This window comes from Papio anubis, chromosome 1 (genome assembly GCF_008728515.1).
Source record: "Papio anubis isolate 15944 chromosome 1, Panubis1.0, whole genome shotgun sequence".
NCBI lineage: Eukaryota > Metazoa > Chordata > Mammalia > Primates > Cercopithecidae > Papio > Papio anubis.
The window spans coordinates 211587648-211608590 of NC_044976.1; the positions used below are offsets into that span (position 1 = coordinate 211587648).

The 20943-nt window shown below is 43.8% G+C and overlaps 1 protein-coding gene across 4 annotated transcripts in view; it reads right to left on the reverse strand.

The window, feature by feature from the left end:
• Nucleotides 1-20943, reverse strand: part of PLD5 (phospholipase D family member 5) — a 422185-nt gene that overhangs the window by 9361 nt on the left and 391881 nt on the right. For all 4 annotated transcript variants that reach the window (XM_009196471.4, XM_009196498.4, XM_017953343.3 and 1 more), the window contains 3 exons: nt 18890-19026; nt 13295-13463; nt 5678-5792 (listed from right to left, as the gene is read on the reverse strand). In XM_009196471.4, the coding sequence (XP_009194735.4) occupies nt 5678-5792; nt 13295-13463; nt 18890-19026 (421 nt within the window). The remainder of the gene's footprint in view (nt 1-5677; nt 5793-13294; nt 13464-18889; nt 19027-20943) is intronic.

Here is a 20943-nt window from a genome sequence, read left to right on the forward strand (position 1 = left end):
GTGTATGATAAACCAGGAATTATTCCCATTAAAAAATATCTAACCATGTCAAGGTGGACAAAATTATCTTCAAAATTACCACCAGGCCAGGTCTGATCTAAGCTCCCAGTTTTGTTCTCTTCTTTGGGTAAGAGCTGATTCCATAAAGGGAACTGACAGGTTTTAGGTGGAGATATTGGCCTTCCATCCCCTCTGCAGCAACTCAGGTTCCGCTGCAGAAATCACTAAGATGCTGAGATCATCCGTCTCCCTGGGCACCCCTGGCCCAAGGGCCTGCAGTCATCTGTGGGAGAAGCTGCTGGAAGAAAGCACATCTATGGGGACAGCCAGTATCTCTTCCTTTGTAGCTTTTGTATTTTGGTCTCTGCTCTGTATTCTGGAGCCCTCAAACATACCAAGTCCCTTTTCCATTTGGCACCCCCAGGAACATCAGAAGGTGGTTTCTTGTCTCTCATTTTACTCCTAAAGTTTATTCCTCAGAGCCTACGAACACCAAGTCCCTAAACCAAATATCGGCCGAGAGAAGGACCTGCCCCCTTTTGCTTTATCCTTCTCCCCTCATCCCCATCCATCATCTGCCCCCTGGATAAACAGCACAATGGCACTATCAGTGGCTTCATGATAGACATAGCTTTGGATGAATTTTTTGATATAAATTAGTGAACTTTCCCCCAAGTGGTACATAATACTGTGCTGGTATCTCTGCACAGAGACCCCCGTGGCTAATGCGGCGTTCCTGGCCGTTCCTCTGAGACACGTGACTATACGCAGAGGCCGCAGTTCTGTGCAAATGCTCAGCGCCAGGTAAACACAAGACTGGATCTCTAAACTGGGGATTAGTAGCTTCTGTGGGTTGAGCATTTCTCAAGTGTCCCTTGCCAGGCAGTATCTGCTGTTCATTCTGTAAGCAAAAGGCTCCTGTGGTCTTGCGTGTCCTTTAAGGACTCTTGGATATGAGACTAAAATCTCATCCCCACAGCCGTTGCCAGGCACTGTAACAAGGGCAGTGAATATATCATCTCATTACATTATTTCTTCAATTTTCACTGCTGTCCTCTGAGGTGGTAATACGAACTCCATCGTATTGATGAGGAAATCAAGGCACGGAAAGGTTAAGTAATTTGTCCAAAGCAGGAATAGACAAACATCAGAGCTGAGGTTCAAAGCCAGGTCTGACTCCAGGGTCCACACTTTACTTGCACTCCATGTTGCCTCTGATCCTAAAGGCATCCTTTGTGCCAGGAATTGTGTGCTTCACCCTGGACTACAACGTCAACCTCCCGAGGTCAGGAGCATCACAGCCATATTGAGAATTCTGCTCCGTGCATGTGCGGACGATACTCTCTGAAGGAAATATACATAGAAATATGCTTTGGGGGCAGCCTGGGGTGGGGGGAAAATGAGGGAGAGAGGTTACGAGATTTTGAAGGCTTATTCTATAAAATACAGCTTTGTTTTCCTTTGACTTCAATGGATTGAGCCAAGATCCGGCATCTTTACTGATACTCAAAAGCTTTAATTAGGCTCACCTCAGGAATCATGGCTCTGGAAAGCTTCCACAGGCTGATAAAGGAATTCCTGCGCCCTTGTGATCGTGCTCTTCTACCTTTCACTTCCTGACAGTCTGGCTTGACTTCAAAATCACATATATGCTTCAGTGTTTTTTTAATTGGGAGGCAATTTCATCCAGCTTTTTTTAAGACTGCCACTGCAGCTTCCAAAAATGCATGCTGAGCCCCTAGTTGCCAGAACTGTAGTGTCACCCAGAGGGACATGACGATGAGGTTGCAGGAGAGCTCGCTGGGAAGGTTCATGGGCCTTCGGGTGCCTTCCCTCCACCCACCACCCCCTTATCAGTCCTCCAATCCTTCAAACCATCTCCTAGACAAGTTTGCAGAGCTTAACTCAAATGTGCCCTGGAGATTTCAAAATTAGAGAGATGACACTGTTTGGGGATTCTTCTGTGAGTCTTGTGAAAACTTAATGGAGTGGTGATTCCGTTCCAGGTCCACTGTGGAGTTTTCTCAACTCCGCATTCTCAGCAAGTATCTCAGTGATGACTTAGGAGATCAGAACATGCTGATAATTATTTAAATTATTGATGGATTTTTTCCTCCTAAGGTTCTTTGAGTATTTTTATACTAGAACTATGCTTCAGTCTAGGGAATTAACGTTGTGATAAAATATTATGTGTAAAATTCACTCATTTAAAAATGTATTATAGAGGGAAGAAGAAAGGGGAGAGCCAGGAATCAATATTTCCTAAAGATATGGACAGATCAGAGACAGTGTTAGGAGCTCTTCATATACTATCTTGTTTAAGCCTCGTAGCACCACTGAAGGGCGGGTGCTATTATCCCCACTTTACAGATTAGAAAATAGAGGCTTACAGAGATTATGTGACTTTCTACCATTTTTCAGCATGTAAGTGTCAGTGCTGGAATTCAAATATAGGTTTGTCTCACTCTAAAATATTTATTATTTTTTAATATTTTATTGAGAAAGGAGTCTCATTCTGTTGCCCAGGCTGGAGTGCCGTGGCACAATCTTGGGTCACAGCAACCTCCGCCTCCCAGGTTCTAGTGATCCTCCTGCCTCAGCCTCCTGAGTAGCTGGGACTACAGGTGCATGCCACCACACCTAGCTAATATTTTGTATTTTTAGTAGAGATGGGGTTTCACCGTGTTACCAGGATGGTCTCGATCTTCTGACCTTGTGATCCACCCACCTCAGCCTCCCAAAGTGCTGGAATTACAGGTGTGAGCCACTGTGTCCGGTCTATTTATTTATTTAGAGATGGAGTCTCACTCTGTCTCGCCCAGGCTGGGGTGCAGTGGCGGGATCTCAGCTCACTGCAGCCTCTGTCTCCCGGGTTCAAGTGATTCTCCTGTCTCAGCCTCCCGAGTAGCTGGGAGGACAGGCGTGTGCCACAATATCCTGCTAATTTTGTATTTTTAGTACAGACAAGGTTTCACTATGTTGGCCAGGCTGGTCTCCAACTCCTGACCTTAGGTGATCCACCTGCCTCAGTCTCTCAAAGTGCTGGGATTACAGGTGTGAGCCACCGTGTTCGACCTAAAACACTTAATTCATCAAAAGTACATTTTAAAAAAATCCCTAGTTTCAGGTATTTATTTTTTTAATTTTAATTTTTAAGCCCTCCCTTCCTTTTAAAAAAAATTTCCCACAAAAGAACATTTAGATACAGGTACAAGTCACTGCTGAATGGACATACAACATCTCACTTTAAGTAAATTCCACATGTAAAATATCCAGATTTGAGTCCCTCAGTCCTGTTGTGCCTAAAACCTGAACCATCCCTGGGTTCCCTGATAATTAAGCCAAAAGTTCCCATTTTTTATTAAATGGGTTTGAGGTTGTTTTTAATCACTTGCAGCTGATTTCGTATTACTCTCCATAAGTTGGTGCACGTGAGAAAAATCAAAATAATCACATTTTGGGTCACTGAGAGTGACAACAGGAATGAAATAATATTCTCTCTCTTTTTTTTTTTTTTTTTGAGACAGAGGAGTCTCGCTCTGTTGCCCAGGCTGGAGTGCAGTGGTGTGATCTCGGCTCACTGCGAGCTCCGCCTCCCGGGTTCACGCCATTCTCCTGCCTCAGCCTCCCGAGTAGCTGGGACTACAGGTGCCCGCCACCACGCCCGGCTGACTTTTTGTATTTTTAGTAGAGACGGGGTTTCACCGTGTTAGCCAGGATGGTCTTGATCTCCTGACCTTGTGATCTGCCCACCTCGGTCTCCCAAAGTGCTGGGATTACAGGCGTGAGCCACCACACCTAGCCAATAGTCTCATATTCCAGCACCACCGGAAGGCCAGAAGGATCAATCTCTCTCTCTCTTTCTCTCTTGAGATGGAGTCTTGCCCTGCCGCCCAGGCTGGAGTGCAGTGGTGCAGTCTTGGCTCACTGCAACCTCTGCCTCCCGGGCTCAAGCGATTCTCCTGCCTCAGCCTCCCTAGTAGCTGGGATTACAGGCATGTGTCACCGCACCCAGCTAATTTTTGTATTTTTAGTAGAGACGGGATTTCACCATGTTGCCCAGGCTGGTCTTGAATTCCTGGCCTCAGGTGATCCACCTGCCTCGACCTCCCAAAGTGCTGGGATTACAACGGTGAGCCACTGTACCTGGCCTATTTAGTTTTTTTTTTTTTTTCCCCCCGAGAAGGAGTCCCACCCTGTCACCCAGGCTGGAGTGCAGTGGCATCTCAGCTCACTGCAACCTCCACCTTCCAGATTCAAGCAATTCTCCCTGCCTCAGCCTCCCAAGTAGCTGGGATTACAGACACCCATCACCATGTCCAGCTAGTTTTTTTGGTATTTTTTAGTAAGGACAGGTTTTCACCATGTTGGCCAAGCTGGTCTTGAACTCCTGACCTCAGATGATCCACCTGCCTCGCCCTCCAAAGTGGCTGGGATTACCGCGTGAGCCACCGCGCCCAGCCAGATACACATCTTTAAAATATTCCAATACTCTCTTCTAATGTGATATGGAAAATGGAAAAAAAAATATGTTCACACTGAGCCTGGGAGTTAGTGACTCCCCACATGGCCAATGGCAGTGTCTGCCGGGGCTGGTGGCAGGGGGTGAGATGACTGGGGGCCCTGGATGTCAGACCCGGCTCCATCCCCCTAATGTCTGTATTTCTGAGTCTTAGGGTCCAAGTTTCCTCATTTGTAAACTGCAGATGATAAAAGCTGCCCTCCCTATTGATGATGTTGCCAAGAGAAATGAATCAAGTGCTTTACAAAGTTAAAAGGGTCTATTTTTTACTCACTGAATTTGAAAAAAATTGATACAGATTTTGTATTTCTATATTCCATGAACATGTTTTTTTCTGCTTCGAGACTGTCGTTTCATCTGTACAATGTAATTACTGCACTGCTGTTTTTGGATTTATGTACCTTCTTATAGATCATTTTAACTGCCTGTGATGGTACTAGTTAAAAGGTTACCATGGACTCATATATATCATGGAAAATTAGAATAATTTGATATATTAATAATTACACCATTATAGAATGATTTCAGCACCTGGGTCTCTTACCTTAATAATAATAGCTGGCATTAATTGGGTATTATTTATGTGCCAGGTACTTTGCACATTTTATCTCTTCTACACTTCATCCAATGAAGTAGTTACTATTATTATCACCATCTTACAGATGAGAAAACTGAGGTTTGAAGAGTTCAAGTTAAATTGTACAGAGTGGGACATTTGGAAGATGGCAGGGATGGGATAATTGGCTGGGCACTGAGAGTTTCAGCGCTGTCTGCCTCCCTATCACTCATGTCAGGCTGGCTTGTGGTGCTGTGGGCAGGGGGATGACACTGCTCGTTCCAGTGCCAGGACACACCTTTGATGAGCCATTCTCATCCCTGCCTATACATCTGGCAATGGGACCAGAAAATTTCTGTAAAACATTTATGGAAAGGTGTCTTCTATGCCTTCTAGTATATAAATCAGGCCATGAAAGAGGTATTTGAGTGATGAGCTCCCTGTCTTCACCATCCTGTTTCCTGATCTCCATTTCCCCCCATTCACCAGCAGTGGTTCCCAAGGCCTTGCTTCCTCCCCAGGGCATACCGTGGAGCACAGCTGGACTGCCACTGCCTGGGTGACCCCCACCCAAGGAGCCTCACAGCCCTCACACCTACCAATATAAGCTGCTCCATCTGTCACCATGTACTTGTTGCGATTTAACCTAGGAAAGGTGTGATTCTTTTGTTCTTTTGTAGCACAAGCATTCTCTCTTTCCAGATCAAAAAATTTCTGTAAGACAAAAACAGGTAAATAAGAGGAACGTTTCTGGTCTTGTCCAAGAGCACAAAAGAATGTATTATCCAAGTATCAACAATAGACCTCATGATGGGTTATTAAAGCCAAAATCTTATTACCTCACATAGATGAAGCTATTTTTGTTCTCAAATCTAAATAGGCAACAAGAGAAAATTAGCATGCTCAACGAGGTATATAATTAGCACTTTTAAGCTACAAAATGAACACAAAATTCCTTTTCTTTTTTCAGCAGGATAAGGGCCAGAAGGTTGTTTAATTCACATTGTCTTATTCATCAGGGTGCGCTGGCATTTGAAGCATGCCTCAGGGTGCTTTCTGTCAAGCATGGCAATGAACTGAATGAGTATTCTTACATGTTGCATACATTACGTCAATGACTAGCTGATTAAACTAGGGATTTGCAAAGGTCAAAAGAGACTTTACCATAGGAACAAATACTTTTCCATCTGAACACCTAAGTCTAGGAGCTCTTTTGATAGGCAACTGAAAAAAAAATCATAATTTCAAACCGTGAATTCTGAATTTCAACTTTTATTGACTCAGAAGGCAACATTCCAGTTCACCCAAGGCCAGGAATGGGGTAGCTAAAAGAAGGGGTATGACTGCAGGAACGGCCAGGCTATGCCTTAGGGGTCTGTGGAATTTGCTAAATTCTCAGACAAGGCTTAAACTGTGGCAAAACTCATGGAACTCTATGACTCAGCTCACTGGAAGACATAGTCAAAGGTGAAAATATCAGTTATCCCCTATATGGGAAAATGGTGAGTATTTTCAGAACTGCCTGGAACCTTTTGGAATGTCCACAGCTATAGAATCATGTGTATTTAAAGGAAAGAAGAGGCAGGGAGGAAAATGGCATGATACCTAGAAAAGGAGATGTCATTTGCAGTTTTAAAACCGTAAGTGTTCACATTTGGCTTGAGGAAATAATGAGAGTTGGACTCCCCTCCCCTAGCGCGGTAGAACGGTGACAAGCTAGATGATCGCTAAGATCCCTTCTAGCCACAGAAGTTCTATTTTGAGTTTTTGTAAAACCCTTGAGGCTGCTCACAGTGCAGAGATCAAAATCTACTTAAAAACTGTCTATTCCACAACACAGGTAAACATGTGATCTGTGTGGCTCTCAGGGCCATATCCCCACGGTTATAGACAGTGATACCTGGTTCACCCAGTGTCCTCAGTTCCTGTCTTCTGCAAAATCTGCATTCGTTTCTGGACTCTTCAAAGTGACCTAATGTTCTTAAGTCACAGTTTTATGTTCATGAGGTCACACGAACATTGAGAGCATCACCACCAATCACAGCTAGAAGTTACCTCGCTTGGACATTCTATCACCACACATGGCCACACGTGTGACTGTTTCCTTTTGGGAAAGATATTATTGTGGAATCAAGATGGATTTCAAAAAGAATAATATATACATCTTGAGTTAAGTCAAGGATAGAGTCACAGCTTGAGGCTTCAGTAGAAACTCATTTGCTCTAGCAAGTCAAAGATGGCCCTTAAGAGGGGAAACAGACTAAAATGACAGCAGAAATCAGGTTTTATTCACTGATATTATTCGACACCTAATACACTGTGGGTGACAGCAAAGACATTTCAAAATGGATTTATTAGTTTGTTAAAAAAAAAAAAAACTGTAAAAAAATCAGCTGACTAGGACAATTTTGTGCTTCGCGGTCTTTTCTCTTTCCATGAGCCCCTCATGGAGATAAATCCACATCAGGCCTGGAGGTGGTTGGAGGTGCGGGTGCCCACTCCTTTAAGGACAGAGATTCCCTACCTAGTTCCCAGGCCATGTGCTTTATCAGCACTACCAGGCTCCTGAAGACACGCTCTATGCAATATTCCAATCCCCACTTTTCTTGGAAGAGTTTATCACCCATCTGTGTTCTAGACATTAGGGCCATAAGCTTCTTGCCCATCTAGGCTTGTATTGATGCTTAGAAGTGTATGGCCTCTGTTTTATACAATGGCTATGTGTGAACTATTAATGTTTGGTTTATTCAAGAAAAGTGACCATTTGTGTTCAAAAACATCAAAAAGAGGAAGCTGATTAGGTACTATAAAGTTTGCAATGATGGATTCTACTTTCCTTGTAATTTTTGGTAATTCTTAGAGCAGTTGACATTTCACGCCCTGGAAGTTTCAACTGCAGGTGCCCTAGTGGCAGGTGTGCTGTTGGGCGGGGGGTGGTCAAGAAACAGCGGGTGGGCATGGACCTGTGACTTGGCCAGAGGAGAATTTGGAAAAGGAGATTGGAGCAAATGCACCATATGGTATACCGAAAGCTCCAGACTGTCCTCTCTGCTCCTGCTAGACCTCGCGAATAACAGGGGCTCCTCTGAGTGTGGCTGTACTGACCTCCAGAGTGCATGACTTCACTGGGCAGCCTCTTCACCCGTGGTCACCCTTCCCCAGCACACGCCTGCAGAAAATGGCTAACCACACCTTGGACTCAGGCACTGTCCTGGGTTCTGCCCTGTCCCCTCACTGGCTTGCAGAATCTTTCTTATCGCTCTGCCTTTATTAGCTCCCTTCTTTGACTTCGTATGTCATGCATGCACTCATTCAACATGTATGTTTTGAAAACTCCACCAAGCGTCATGTGAGTCATTGGTGAACTAGACACCTGTTCTTTTTCTCACTTCCTTTTTCCTGGAGCTCCATATGCCACTGTAATTATCTGGAAAAAGCTGTTTCTGAGCTGAATCAATCCCAAGAGTTCTCTTGTCTGTGAAAAGGTATTGAATACAATTAGACTCCATTCTCCTGTGTCTCTGACTCCCTGGGACTGCACCTGCTTCTCCTCTGATCCTGGGTACCTGATTCCAAACCCAGGTTGGCGCCCTGATCCAACTCCTAGTTATTTCATTTATTTGAAAATCTGGCCTGGAAAACAGATCTGTGGTAGTAATCACAGTCATGTTTTTATTTCTAATACTTATACTGATTTGTGACTACACAGATGTGTGCATGATTTCCTCAGTTTACAAAAACCAGTTAAATAGAGATCAGAATTTCCATTATCCATCAAAGTTACCAGACTATTAGGGAGATTAAGATGAAAACACAGGAGAGAAGCATTATTTTTGGAAATTTACAGTAAATTCCACATTTTTATGAATTTAAGTTATTAATAATTTCATGAAAAATAAAATTTAAAATATCTTACTGGCATGAATGAGTTACAAACATCTGACCTTTTTTTGATCCTCAGGGATATAATTTGGATGTGTAGCTTCTTGTATCTTTGAGCAGATACAGTAGATGATGTTTTGTTTTTGCTTTGAGACAATCTTGCTCTGTCCCCAGGCTGAAGTGCAGTGGCAATCATAGGTCACTGCAGCCTTGAACTCCTAAGCTATAGTGATCCCCTGGCCTCTACCTGCTGAGTCCTGAGTCCCTAGGACTACAGATGTGCACCACCACACCTGGCTAGTTTTTTTTTTTTTCATTTTTTTTCCTTTTATGTAGAAATAGGGTGTTGCCATGTTGTCCAGGCTGGTCTTGAACTCTTGGCCTCAAGGGATCCACTTGTCTTGGCCTCCCAAAGTGTTGGGATTAAAAGTGTGAGCCACTGCACCTTGGTGTATATGACGTTTCTGAATATAGATAAGAAAGATTAAAAAGGGCTTTGTGACTGCAATGATCTCTTCTACATGCTGGGGCCTTGGAGACATGTTTAAGAGTTCAGGTTGGCCGGGCGCGGTGGCTCACGCCTGTAATCCCTGCACTTTGGGAGGCCGAGGCGGGCGGATCACGAGGTCAGGAGATCGAGACCATCCTGGCTAACACGGTGAAACCCCGTCTCTACTAAAACACAAAAAATTAGCCAGGCGCGGTGGCGGGCGCCTGTAGTCCCAGCTACTTGGGAGGCTGAGGCAGGAGAATGGCGCGGACCCGGGAGGCGGAGCTTGCAGTGAGCCGAGATCGCGCCACTGCACTCCAGCCTGGGCGACAGAGCGAAGACTCCGCCTCAAAAAAAAAAAAAAAAAAAAAAAAAAAAGAGTTCAGGTTCTGGAGTTCAAAAGACTTAGGTTTGAGTCTTGCCCCATTACTCATGAGTGTCCTGGAGAGAGGTTATCTAATGTAAGCTTCAGTTCCCATGTCTATAAAATAGGGAAAGTACCTGTTTCACAGGGTAATTGTAAATATTATTTCTCTTAAGTGTTTTTGTAGAGATGGGGTCTCCCTACGTTGCCCAGGCAGGTCTTGAACTTGTGGCCTCAAGTGAACCTCCTGCCTTGGACTCCCAAAGCACTGAGATTACAGGCATAAGCCACATGTCTGCCTGTCTGGTTGTGGATATTACATAATCTATATAAGGCATTTAACTCAGTGCCTGGATAACTGTATATACTCATGAATATTCATAAATATAACACATTTCTTCACTTATTTAAAAAGTATTAAGTACTTACTAAGTTCAGGCAATGTGAAGTGTGTGTTGCTATAACAGCAACACAACAAAAACTTAATAAATGATGTAGCACTGGTTTACTCATTGGGCAGCGGGCAGCAAGTAAATTGGTATTGTAGGATGGAAAGATGAAATCTCATGTTATATAGTGACAAACTATTTGGTAAAACCATAACCGGCATTTATTTGGAAGGCATACCAAGTACCACCGAACCTTTGGCTAATAGGGCTTTGGCTGTAGGGACTGGGGAAATGAATTGTTTGTACTGTGTGTGGTTATTTGTGTTTTTTTTTTTTTTTTTGAGACAGGGTCTTGCTCTGTCTGGAATGCAGTGGCGCAATCTCGGCTCACTGCAACCTCTGCCTCCCAGGTTCCAGGTAATGCTTGTGCCTCAGCCTCCCAAGTAGCTGGGATTTCAGGCGTGCACCACCACGCCCAGCTAATTTTTGTATTTTTACTAGAGATGGGGTTTCACCATGTTGTCCAGGCTGGTCTTGAACTCCTGACCTCAAGTGATCTACCTGCCTTGGCCTCCCAAAGGGCTGGGCGTGAGCCACTGTGCCTGGCCTGTTAGTTGTGCTTTTCAAAAGCTTATGAGAGGAGATAAATAGGCTCAGGGAAGGAATGGCTAGTTTACAAGTGGAAATGATAGAGAGCAGATAGATCAGAAATTTGGTATTTCACAGGGTTAGAAAGCTGATTGTACCTAGAACTCAATAGAAAATAAGTATGAAAAATCCTTTAAGTGGCCAGTGAAGACTGCGCCCTGTAGAAAAGATGAAATAATTGGTGTAATTTTAATAGGGGTAATCTTCCCACCTGTGTCTGATGGTCTTGAACGAACCCTATCATTAGAGAGAGAGAGAGAGAAGTCTATGAAGTAGAAAGCATAATTCATCAAGTTAGGGAATTATGTACAACAAGAAACTTTGGACATGGCTATGGATACATGGAAATAACTAGAAGCAAGTACATCAGAACCTGCTACATTTCTGAGAAACTTGCATTGCCCAAGAAACCAACCAGCTCATGCTAGGACCCCAAACTCCTTTAACTGTTCATGCCTTGAAACAACCTTGGGGCCGGGCGCGGTGGCTCAAGCCTGTAATCTCAGCATTCTGGGAGGCCGAGACGGGCGGATCACGAGGTCAGGAGATCGAGACCATCCTGGCTAACACGGTGAAACCCCGTCTCTACTAAAAAATGCAAAAAAACTAGCCGGGCGAGGTGGCGGGCGCCTGTGGTCCCAGCTACTCGGGAGGCTGAGGCAGGAGAATGGGGTGAACCCGGGAGGCGAAGCTTGCAGTGAGCCGAGATCCGGCCACTGCACTCCAGCCTGGGCGACAGAGCGAGACTCCGTCTCAAAAAAAGAAACAAAAAAACAAAACAAAAACCTTGGGTCCTCGGTCTGAACCAGCAGGCGTATGAGGACTTCACAATACCTTCCCAGAAGAGCTTTATAATTGCTGTGGACCAGGGACTGCCATGGGCCTCCGAACCTTCCCTTTCTAATGGCGGTTTTCCTTGTGCTTATCCTGTTTCTGTCCTCAGGAAGGGAGATAGCCTTAACCTGATTTTGGGTATTTTTTGGTGAGCGGTGGGGAATTCTTACTGTTCTGTTTTAGTTTTTACATTGACAGACTATGATGTACCGCTTTCAGGCGCGATGTCCAGAAATGCACATCACTGGAAGACTGTGCAGTGACTGCGTGAAACTTGGCGTTTTCTCCCTTGTGGGAGGTGGGAATGAGGGTTCTCTACGAGGGAAGATGAGTGAAATGGATCCTGTGTACCAGGAACTTCAGATCATGATGATTCACAAACCTGTTCCTTTGTCACCCTGGAAACACAGCTGGCTTTCTGAACAGGGTCATAAGCCTCCCTGGCTATTAGGCATGGCCATGTGAAAGCTATCCAGGCAGTGGAATGAAGGCTAAAGGGACGTTCCCTACCTCCAGGCCTAATCCAAAAGTGCCTCTCACACAGTCCTCCAGTTCTGCTCTTCTCCTGTCTGGCCTTGGGATATTCAGGGTCAGGGCGATCATGGAAGCCATGTGTCAAAGTTAATTGCAGTAGCCCTTGATGCCCTGGGTCCCTAAATCTAGGGATGCAGCTTGGTTACCTAGAAGAGAGCCTGCCACAGGCCAGATTCTCAGTGCGTGTTTGTTGAATGACTGCATGGGGATTGAGGAAAGCTGAGACCTAAAAGATTAGTGGTTATGAGGTGGGTAAACATGGAGAAGAAGAGAGTTGTAGGCAGAGGGAATAGCTTGCACCAAGTCTGGAGCGGAGGAAGAGGGCGATGAGGATTGGAGTAGAGTCAAAGACGAGCTAGAGAATTAACACATTTCAGATCTATTCCCAATCCCCAATCTTACCTCCCTCAAGGTCTCCAGAGGTAGATTAGTATGTGGCCCAAGGGACCTGCGGCAAGCATGGGGACCCAGACTAGGAGGCTTTGGGCTGGGGGAGTCTGTGCTGGTGCATGCATCAGTGCTCTGTCGGTCACAGTCTTACAAATGAGAACAGTAGGTGAATGGGGTTCAAGCAAACTAGAGAGGGCCAGTCACGGTGGCTCATATCGGTAGTCCCAGCACTTTGGAAGGCCAAGGTGGGCAGATTGCTTGAGCCCAGGAGTTCAACACCAGCCTGGGCAACATGGTGAAGCCCCATCTCTACCAAAAATGCAAAATTAGCTAAGCCCAGGGATCAAGGCTGCAGTGAGCTGGGATTGTGCTACTGCACTCCAGCCTGGGTGACAGAGCAAAACACTGTCTCAAGAAAAAAAAAAAAAAAAAAAAAAAGAAAAGAAAAAAGAAAATGGAAAGGATGCAACAGAAAGGGAGAAGAGGGCTGGACAGAGAAGGTATCAGGAAACATGAGCTCTACTCTTCTTTTTTTGTATGTGATTGTTTTGAAAAAACATGCTTTTTGAAGATTGTCATCCTGGTTCTCACTGGAAGTTTACACATAGGTGTATGCTTGCAGCTTTCACACACATGCAGAGGGCATTCACTTTTTATTTAGTAACACAGTCAACACAATACTTACGACTTTCAAACTGCAGTTGGCTATTTCGGTGCAAATCGCTTTAAGAGATGAAATAAAGTTAAACGTAAGGGGATCAGTTTCCTTCCAGAAGCTTATAAGGAGTCGAACTCTAACGCTTCGTAAAACTAATGCTTCTCTTATTTTTGCATCCAAGTCTGGCCAGTAAGTCCTGCAGAAATCATATCCAAATAGTAAAAACAAAGAAATTTAGTTTGGGGAAAGAAGTTTACTAGACAGCACAGAACATTGATATTACTCTGATCATTACTTTATCCTGTAATATATAAACAACCTCATCGGAGAGAAAAACATACAAGCCTCTTAGCTTAGGCACCAAGAAATGATGATTTGCTGGGACCTGCCCCTGCCTAAAAGGAGGTTTCCTGCCACCAGGTCCTTGGGCTGTGTGGGCTGGGGTGAGGACAGGCTGACTGCCACCACAGGCCACCTTTACTACATCTCTGATGCTACCTGGGCCTCAGTCCACTAAGAACTGATTATCCAATAGAATTCCAGTTAGGAACCCTGAGCAACCCCTCAGTCCCCAAATGCCACTAAAACTTCTCTTTGGTGACTGTCCCCGAAATGAACTTCTGCTCTGGTCATCTGAGCTTCCCCACACTTTCCATTCCCGACTGTCCTTGCCGTGGTCTCTCCTGACCAAGACTCCCACTACTCCCCTACCTTCCACATTTTCTGCAGGGCTTTTGGAATCTTCCAACAGGCAAAGTTTCCCCAACAGGCTCGGCCTTTCTCTGAATCCTTAAGCCTTTGCCTTAACTGAATCCTGATTCCTCCCTGAGGCCGCAGCTTCTCCTGGAATCCTGCGTGCATCTCCTACCATGACCTGGCCGCTTGGTTTATGATGCTGGGCAGCCTCCTGCTCTGCCTCTGCCGGCCCCCAACACACGCCGTCACTTCCAGAACTGTCATTTAATTCTATGTTAAAACAAAAAGCTTTCCTGTCTTAAGGACCAAGCCTTAAATCATTCTCCCTCCCCTCGGCCCTGACATTTGTAGACCTTTTGTTTACTCATCAAACTCTTACCCTATATTCTGGGCCAATTCAGTATTTGAACTAATGATATATTATTTGAAACTGTAGCCTGCCAGTGTCATGATCATTGCACCTCTAAAGGCCTCCTGTCCTGATTCCCCACTCTCTTAATCACTCTTTCGTCACATGCAGGCTGCAGATTCATGATGCCTTCAATCAGCCCGGTCCATCAGCCTCTCCTGTCTCCCTTGCCTGCCCAGCCTCATCTCAGTTCTGATCACTTGAATAATACTTGCCTCTCTACCTTCCTCTTGCTCTCGGCAAAAATCTAGATCCTGGATCCACACTACAGTTCTCTTTGTCTGGTTTTATACCCATGAAGCTGAGGAAAGACCGTCTCAGCCTTGTGCTGGAACTTGGTTTCTCTGCCTCCAGTCAGGCACTTCCTCGATGACCACCACAGTGATCATCTAAGGCAGACCTGGTGAGGCTACTTCTTGAATTAAAACAGTGGGGCCGGCGTGGTGGCTCACACCTGTCATCCCAGCACTTTGGGAGGCCAAGGTGCATGGATCACTTGAGGTCGGGAGTTTGAGACCAGCATGGCCAACATGGTGAAACCCCATCTCTAATAAAAATACAAAAATTAGCCGGACATGGTGGTATGCGCCTATAGTTCCAGCTACTCGGGAAGCTGAGGCAGGAGAATCACTTGAACCCAGGAGGTGGATGTTGCAGTGAGCCGAGATCGTGCCACTGCACTCCAGCCTGGGTGACAGAGGAAGACTCCACCTCAACCAAAACCAAAACAAAACAAAACCCACCCCTCCACAAAAATCCATCAAGTGGAACCGCCACAAAGTCACAAGACTCCCCAGTGTTGGGATCTCTGGTTTCTGGCCCTTGCCCCCTCTTCAATTAGATCTCTCACCACTTTACCTTGAGCTCTTTTTTTCTCCATCTGAAACTTGGCTCATGCTGTCCCTTCCACTGGGAAAATTTTTCACCCTTTCTGACAAATTCCTGAGTTTTAAAAAGTTTTTTTCAAGAATTTTTTGTGGAGAAACGGAATATTTTGAATTGTAAGTCAGTGAGCATCTCCTCCAATGGGCTGCTTCTAACCCTGAAGCTGCACGGCAGGGGCTCTTTTACCTAGCGTCTGTAATATTCTCTATAGACGTTCACTGTACCAGTCACACCTCTGTTCTAACAGTCTCTTTCCTGTCCTGTTAGATGGAGGTTGAGATCATATGCTCTTCATGCTTTAATCACTAGTCACAGTGCTCAATAAATATTTGTTGAATGAGGCTGGGCGCGGTGGCTCACGCCTGTAATCCTAGCATTTGGGAAGCCAAGGCTGGTGGATCACCTGAGGTCAGGAGATCGAGACCAGCCTGGCCAACATGGTGAAACCCCGTCTCTACTAAAAATACTAAAATTAGCCCAGTGTGGTGGCATGTGCCTGTAGTCCCAGCTACTACTCGGGAAGCTGAGGCAGGAGAATCACCTGAACCTGGGAGGCTGGGAGGCAGAGGCTGCAGTGAGCCGAGATCTTGCCATTGCACTCAGCCTGGGTGACAAGAGTAAAACTGTCTCACAAAAAAAAAAAAAAAAAAAAAAATTGTTGAATGAATACATAAAAAGCATTAATACTTGAAAGACTAATCAGGCTACATTTTTATTATTCCTTTACACACTTACTGATTTCCTTGTGAAAGATGTATTTTATGTGACTGAAGAAATAAATAATGAACAACTCCAAACTGAGACCTAAATAATTAAGTGACTTGCTTAAGAAAGAGAGCTTGATTGCTAAATCAGGAAGAAGTGAAATAGGGCTTCTGAGTTTTTTTTTTTAAACGGAGTTTCACTCTTGTTGCCCAGGCTGGAGTGCAATGGCGTGATCTCAGCTCACTGCAACCTTGGCTTCCCAGGTAAGTGATTCTCCTGCCTCAGCCTCTCAAGTAGCTGGGATTACAGGTGCCTGCCACCACACCCAGCTAATTTTTGTACTTTTAGTAGAGATGGGGTTTCACCATGTTGGTTGGGACGGTCTATAACTCCTGACCTCAGGTGACCCGCCCACCTCGGCCTCCCAGAGTGATGGGATTACAGGCGTGAGCCACTGTGCCTGGCTGGCTTCTGAATTTTTACTGTAGGATTTATTTAGTCACAGAACATTGCTCCATTCCCTTCCTACTATCTTGAAAAGTAGAAGTTATTTCTAACACTATGGCTAAATAATAGTGTGTGTTTTTTATACATGCTGTTAATCATTTCTGATTTGAGAGTGTATGATTTTTTTCTCTTTCATTTGGATGGTTGGCAATATATAGACTAAAGGTTAAGTCTGATAGATTAATTCCATTAACATACTGAAATTTGTTAGTATTTACCTATTTATTAAAGTTGAATTCACTCCTGAAAAGCTTTTCTGGGACTAGATAAAGATGAGTAACCAGTCTGAATTTATACAAATAATTAATTTATCTGATTGAGAAGAATTTAATTATAATCTTGATGCTTGGACAACTACTTATGTCTCTTTGATGATCTTTCAATTTAGAACGTTAAAAGCATTTACAGGTTTAAAATTTTAAAAATACAATAAAAGAAGTTTCATTTAATAGCTGAAATTGTAGATTCATAACCAAAATGCAAAATTTCAAGTGAGCCTCTGATTTTTAACATTCTTTTCGTTTTCTCTGGATTTCTAAAATATTTTAGATCCTCCATGCTAATTATTTACCCCTTCGCCATAAAGAATCTCAATTTTGTTCATAGAACTTCAGGGAACAAAGGTTTTGTCAATCCTGAGAAATCATCATGCCATCCTAATGTGTAACTCCCTGAACTTGACCTTATTCTCCTTCTCAATAACAGGAAAATCAGGTAAAACCCCTATTATGTTTTGAAATGTTCCCAAAGTGGAGGTAAAATCTAAAACTAAATCTAAAACCAAGTGAACAACAAAGGGAGGAAAAATAAAAAGGAGGGATAGAAAAGGTGTGGAAGTGTGTCGGGAAGAAAATCCATGAGTGTCCAAAGGATGCTCTGTGTGTGTGTGTGTGTGTGTGTGTGTGTGTGTGTGTGTGTGTGTATTGAGATGGAGTCTCACTCTGTTGCCCAGGCTGGAGTACAGTGATGTGATCTTGGCTCACTGCAACCTCTACGTCCTGGGTTCAAGCGATTCTCCTGCCTCAGCCACCTGAGTAGCTGGGATTACAGGCGTGCACCACCACACACAGCTAATTTTTGTAAAGATGCACAATATTTTAAAATAAAAGTGTTTAAATAAATGCATCTTGCAGCTAAAAGTACTTTTCTACTAACTGTTATAAGAAACATTTTCTTGGAGAAAGACTCTTTCTGTAATCCTATGGTTATTTGCACAAAGAAGCTACATATCATGTAGGGTTGGTGATGTAAAAATTATTCAAGCAATATAGGGCATACTTAATCATTTAGCCTCAGTAAATGGTTGTTTTGAAACTGTAATATTCCAGATTAAAAAGGCCTTGGGTCATACTCCCAAAAATATGCACTTTGAAAACATTTCCTGGATCAAACTAATTATTCAAGCACCTCTGCATTCCCAGCAAGAAAGCAAAAGTGGAAATACCTAAGCATGGCCATGCATTTATGCATGCAATGATTTTCCAAAGAGTTTGTCATAAATTCCATCCCTGAATTTATTCCATGTTTGCATGCTTGAACAATGATGAATTATTGAAAAGCATTGCATTTTTAAACTGTTCTCTTTTCACAGAGAAGGATGGATTGACTGAGAACATATATAAGTTTCTCTTTTTTTTTTGAGATGGAGTCTCTGTCTGTTGCCCAGACTGGAGTACAGTGGCACAATCTCGACCCACTGCAAACTCCACCTCCCTGGTTCACGCCATTCTCCCACCTCAGCCTCCCAAGTAGCTGGTACTACAGGCACCTGCTACCATGCCCGGCTAATTTTGTTTTTGTATTTCTAGTAGAGACAGGGTTTCACCGTGTTAGCCAGGATGGTCTCGATCTCCTGACCTCGTGATCCACCCGCCTTGGCCTCCCAAAGTTCTGTGATTACAGGCACGAGCCACTGCGCCTGGCCTCTTTCTCCTTTACATTGAGAAGATATTATGAGAATTTGGCATTAAATGAAGACTGCTGTGAATATAAAACAACAATGCTTCCCTTAAGGAAAGTCTGGCAAGACTACTCAGTTTCAATACACCCTTTTCAGATATATCCTTGTTAATAATTTTCAAAGGATAATTTTTTCATATAATATTTTATCTTTTATCCTTTCAAATAATTTTCCAGTTGAAAGCAACCTAATTTTCTTTCGAAAGTTACTCTCATTTCCATAATGTAAACTACTGAGGTGCTTCTGTAGGGTGAGACCCTAAGCCTTTAAAATGGACTCACTTTAGGAAGAGGTCCATAATGAGTAAATTGCCAGTGCACACTAAAGAGCATTGAATGGTGTACTCTTCCTAAGGCAACCCAATGGCATCTCCATTTCCAGGCTGGCTTCTCCTGTGGTGCCCAGTTTAGTGCCTGGTCTTAGGGACGGGGTTCTCACCAGAGGCTGGGCATTCACTGACCTTTTGGTGCTCGTGCTGGAGATAGGCAGGTAGTCCATGACAGCGATGTACACGTACTGCTTGGCGTCGTCTATCACACTGTAGATGGCATCTATGTCAAAACTTCTGTTTTTAGGGCAAAAGAGTTTTGGAGAATTCTGTGAAGACACAAAAGCCGAACGTTTAGTGCACACTTTTTGGCAGCCGGGAATTTCTTTATTTCCTTTGTTCCCATGGACCTTGGCTTCTAACTATATTTTTGCCAACCTAATTTCTGCTTCATCAAATTAGACAAAGCTATTTTTAATCTTATCAAAGTTGAATAAAGATCAAAGTGTGGTGGGATGGGTCTCAAGTCTGTTTTGGAGAGAATTCTTTCATTATCTGACACATTTTGATTTTCAATTTTTATGTATTAAAAATGTAATTGATACATAATTGTATATATTTGTGGGGTACATAGTGACATGATTCATATAATGTATAGTGATGAGATGGTAATCAGCATATCTGTCATCTCAAGCTTTATCATTTATTTGTATTGGAAACATTCAATATCTTCTAACTATCTGAAACTAATATATCATTGTTAAGTATAATCATAGTTAACTACGGTCCTCTAGAACAAGGGTCTCCATTCCCCAGGCCAGGGACCAGTGCTGAGCCGCAGAGCAGGTGAAAGACAGGCAGGCAAAGCTTTGTCTGTATTTACAGCCACTCCCTTGCTCGCATCACCGCCTGAGCTCCGCCTCCTGTCAGATCAGTGGGGGCATTAGATTCTCATAGGAGCGTGAGCCCTACTGTGAACTGCACATGTGAGGGATCTAGGTTGTGCGATCTTATGAGATTCTAATGCCTGGTGATCTGTCACTGCCTGCCATCACCCCCAGAGGAGACCATCTAGTTGCACAAAAATGACTCAGGGTTCTCACTAATTAAACAATGTAGTGAGTTGTATAATTATTTCATTACATATTACAATGTAATAGTAATAGAAATAAAGAACACAGCCAGGGGTGGTAGCTCAAGCCTGTAATCCCAGCACCTTGGGAGCCCAAGGTGGCCGGATCACTTGAGGTCAGGAGTTCAAGACCAGCCTGGCCAACATGGTGAAACCCCGTCCCTAGTAAAAATACAAAAAATTAACTGGGCATGGTGGTGGACACCTGTAGTCCCAGCTACTTGGGAGGCTGAGGCAGGAGAATCGCTTGAACCCGGGAGGCAGAGGTTGCAGTGAGCCGAGATCGCACCACTGCACTCCAGCCTGGGCAACAGAGCAAGATGCTGTCTCAAAAGAAAAAAGAAAAAAAATGCACAATAAATGTAATGCCCTTCGATCATCCCAAAAGCATCCCTGCTGACCCTGGTCCATGGAAAATCTGTCTTCCATGAAACCAGTCCGTGGTGCCAAAAAGGTTGAGGACCACTGCTATAGAACAATGGAACTTATTCTTCCTATCTTGCTGTTATTTTTATATCCATTAACAAATCTTTCCCCATCCCCTCTTTTCCCAGTCTCTAGTATCCTCTGTTTTACTTTTTACTTAGGAGAGAATTCTTGCTTTCCATGCACACACTTCTTTTTGGAGGAGCACTCCATCTCCAACCTTACACAATTCTGTCATACGTAGCTATAATTTTCTCAGGTGCTACTACACATGCACACACACTGCACATAGCAAGCCATTTACCCCAGTATTTTCATTTCATCTGAAATGTGATGATGTGGGCATGAAAATGTTTCAAACTCAAAATCTAAACAAAAACAAACTGAAAAATCTTGGAGTTTTTTCTTTTCTCCAAAATCTTTCATTGAGTTAGGAGAAGTGTTGATCGTTGAGAAAAGGTCACTGATAACAGTGCAGGAAAATCGGAGGGAGCTATTAAGATGCCCAAATTCAGCAGGAGAGCCACAGAAGAAGCACGTTCTGAGAGATTTAAGCAAAATGAAAAAAGAGGCAAATTCTGCTGGAGGCATTTTTCTCATGTTGCTTAAGGTAGTTTTCATTTTATAAAAATACAGTGTTTGTAGATGCAGTTGCTGTAGAAAAGGAAAGATGTGCTTGGTTTTCTCA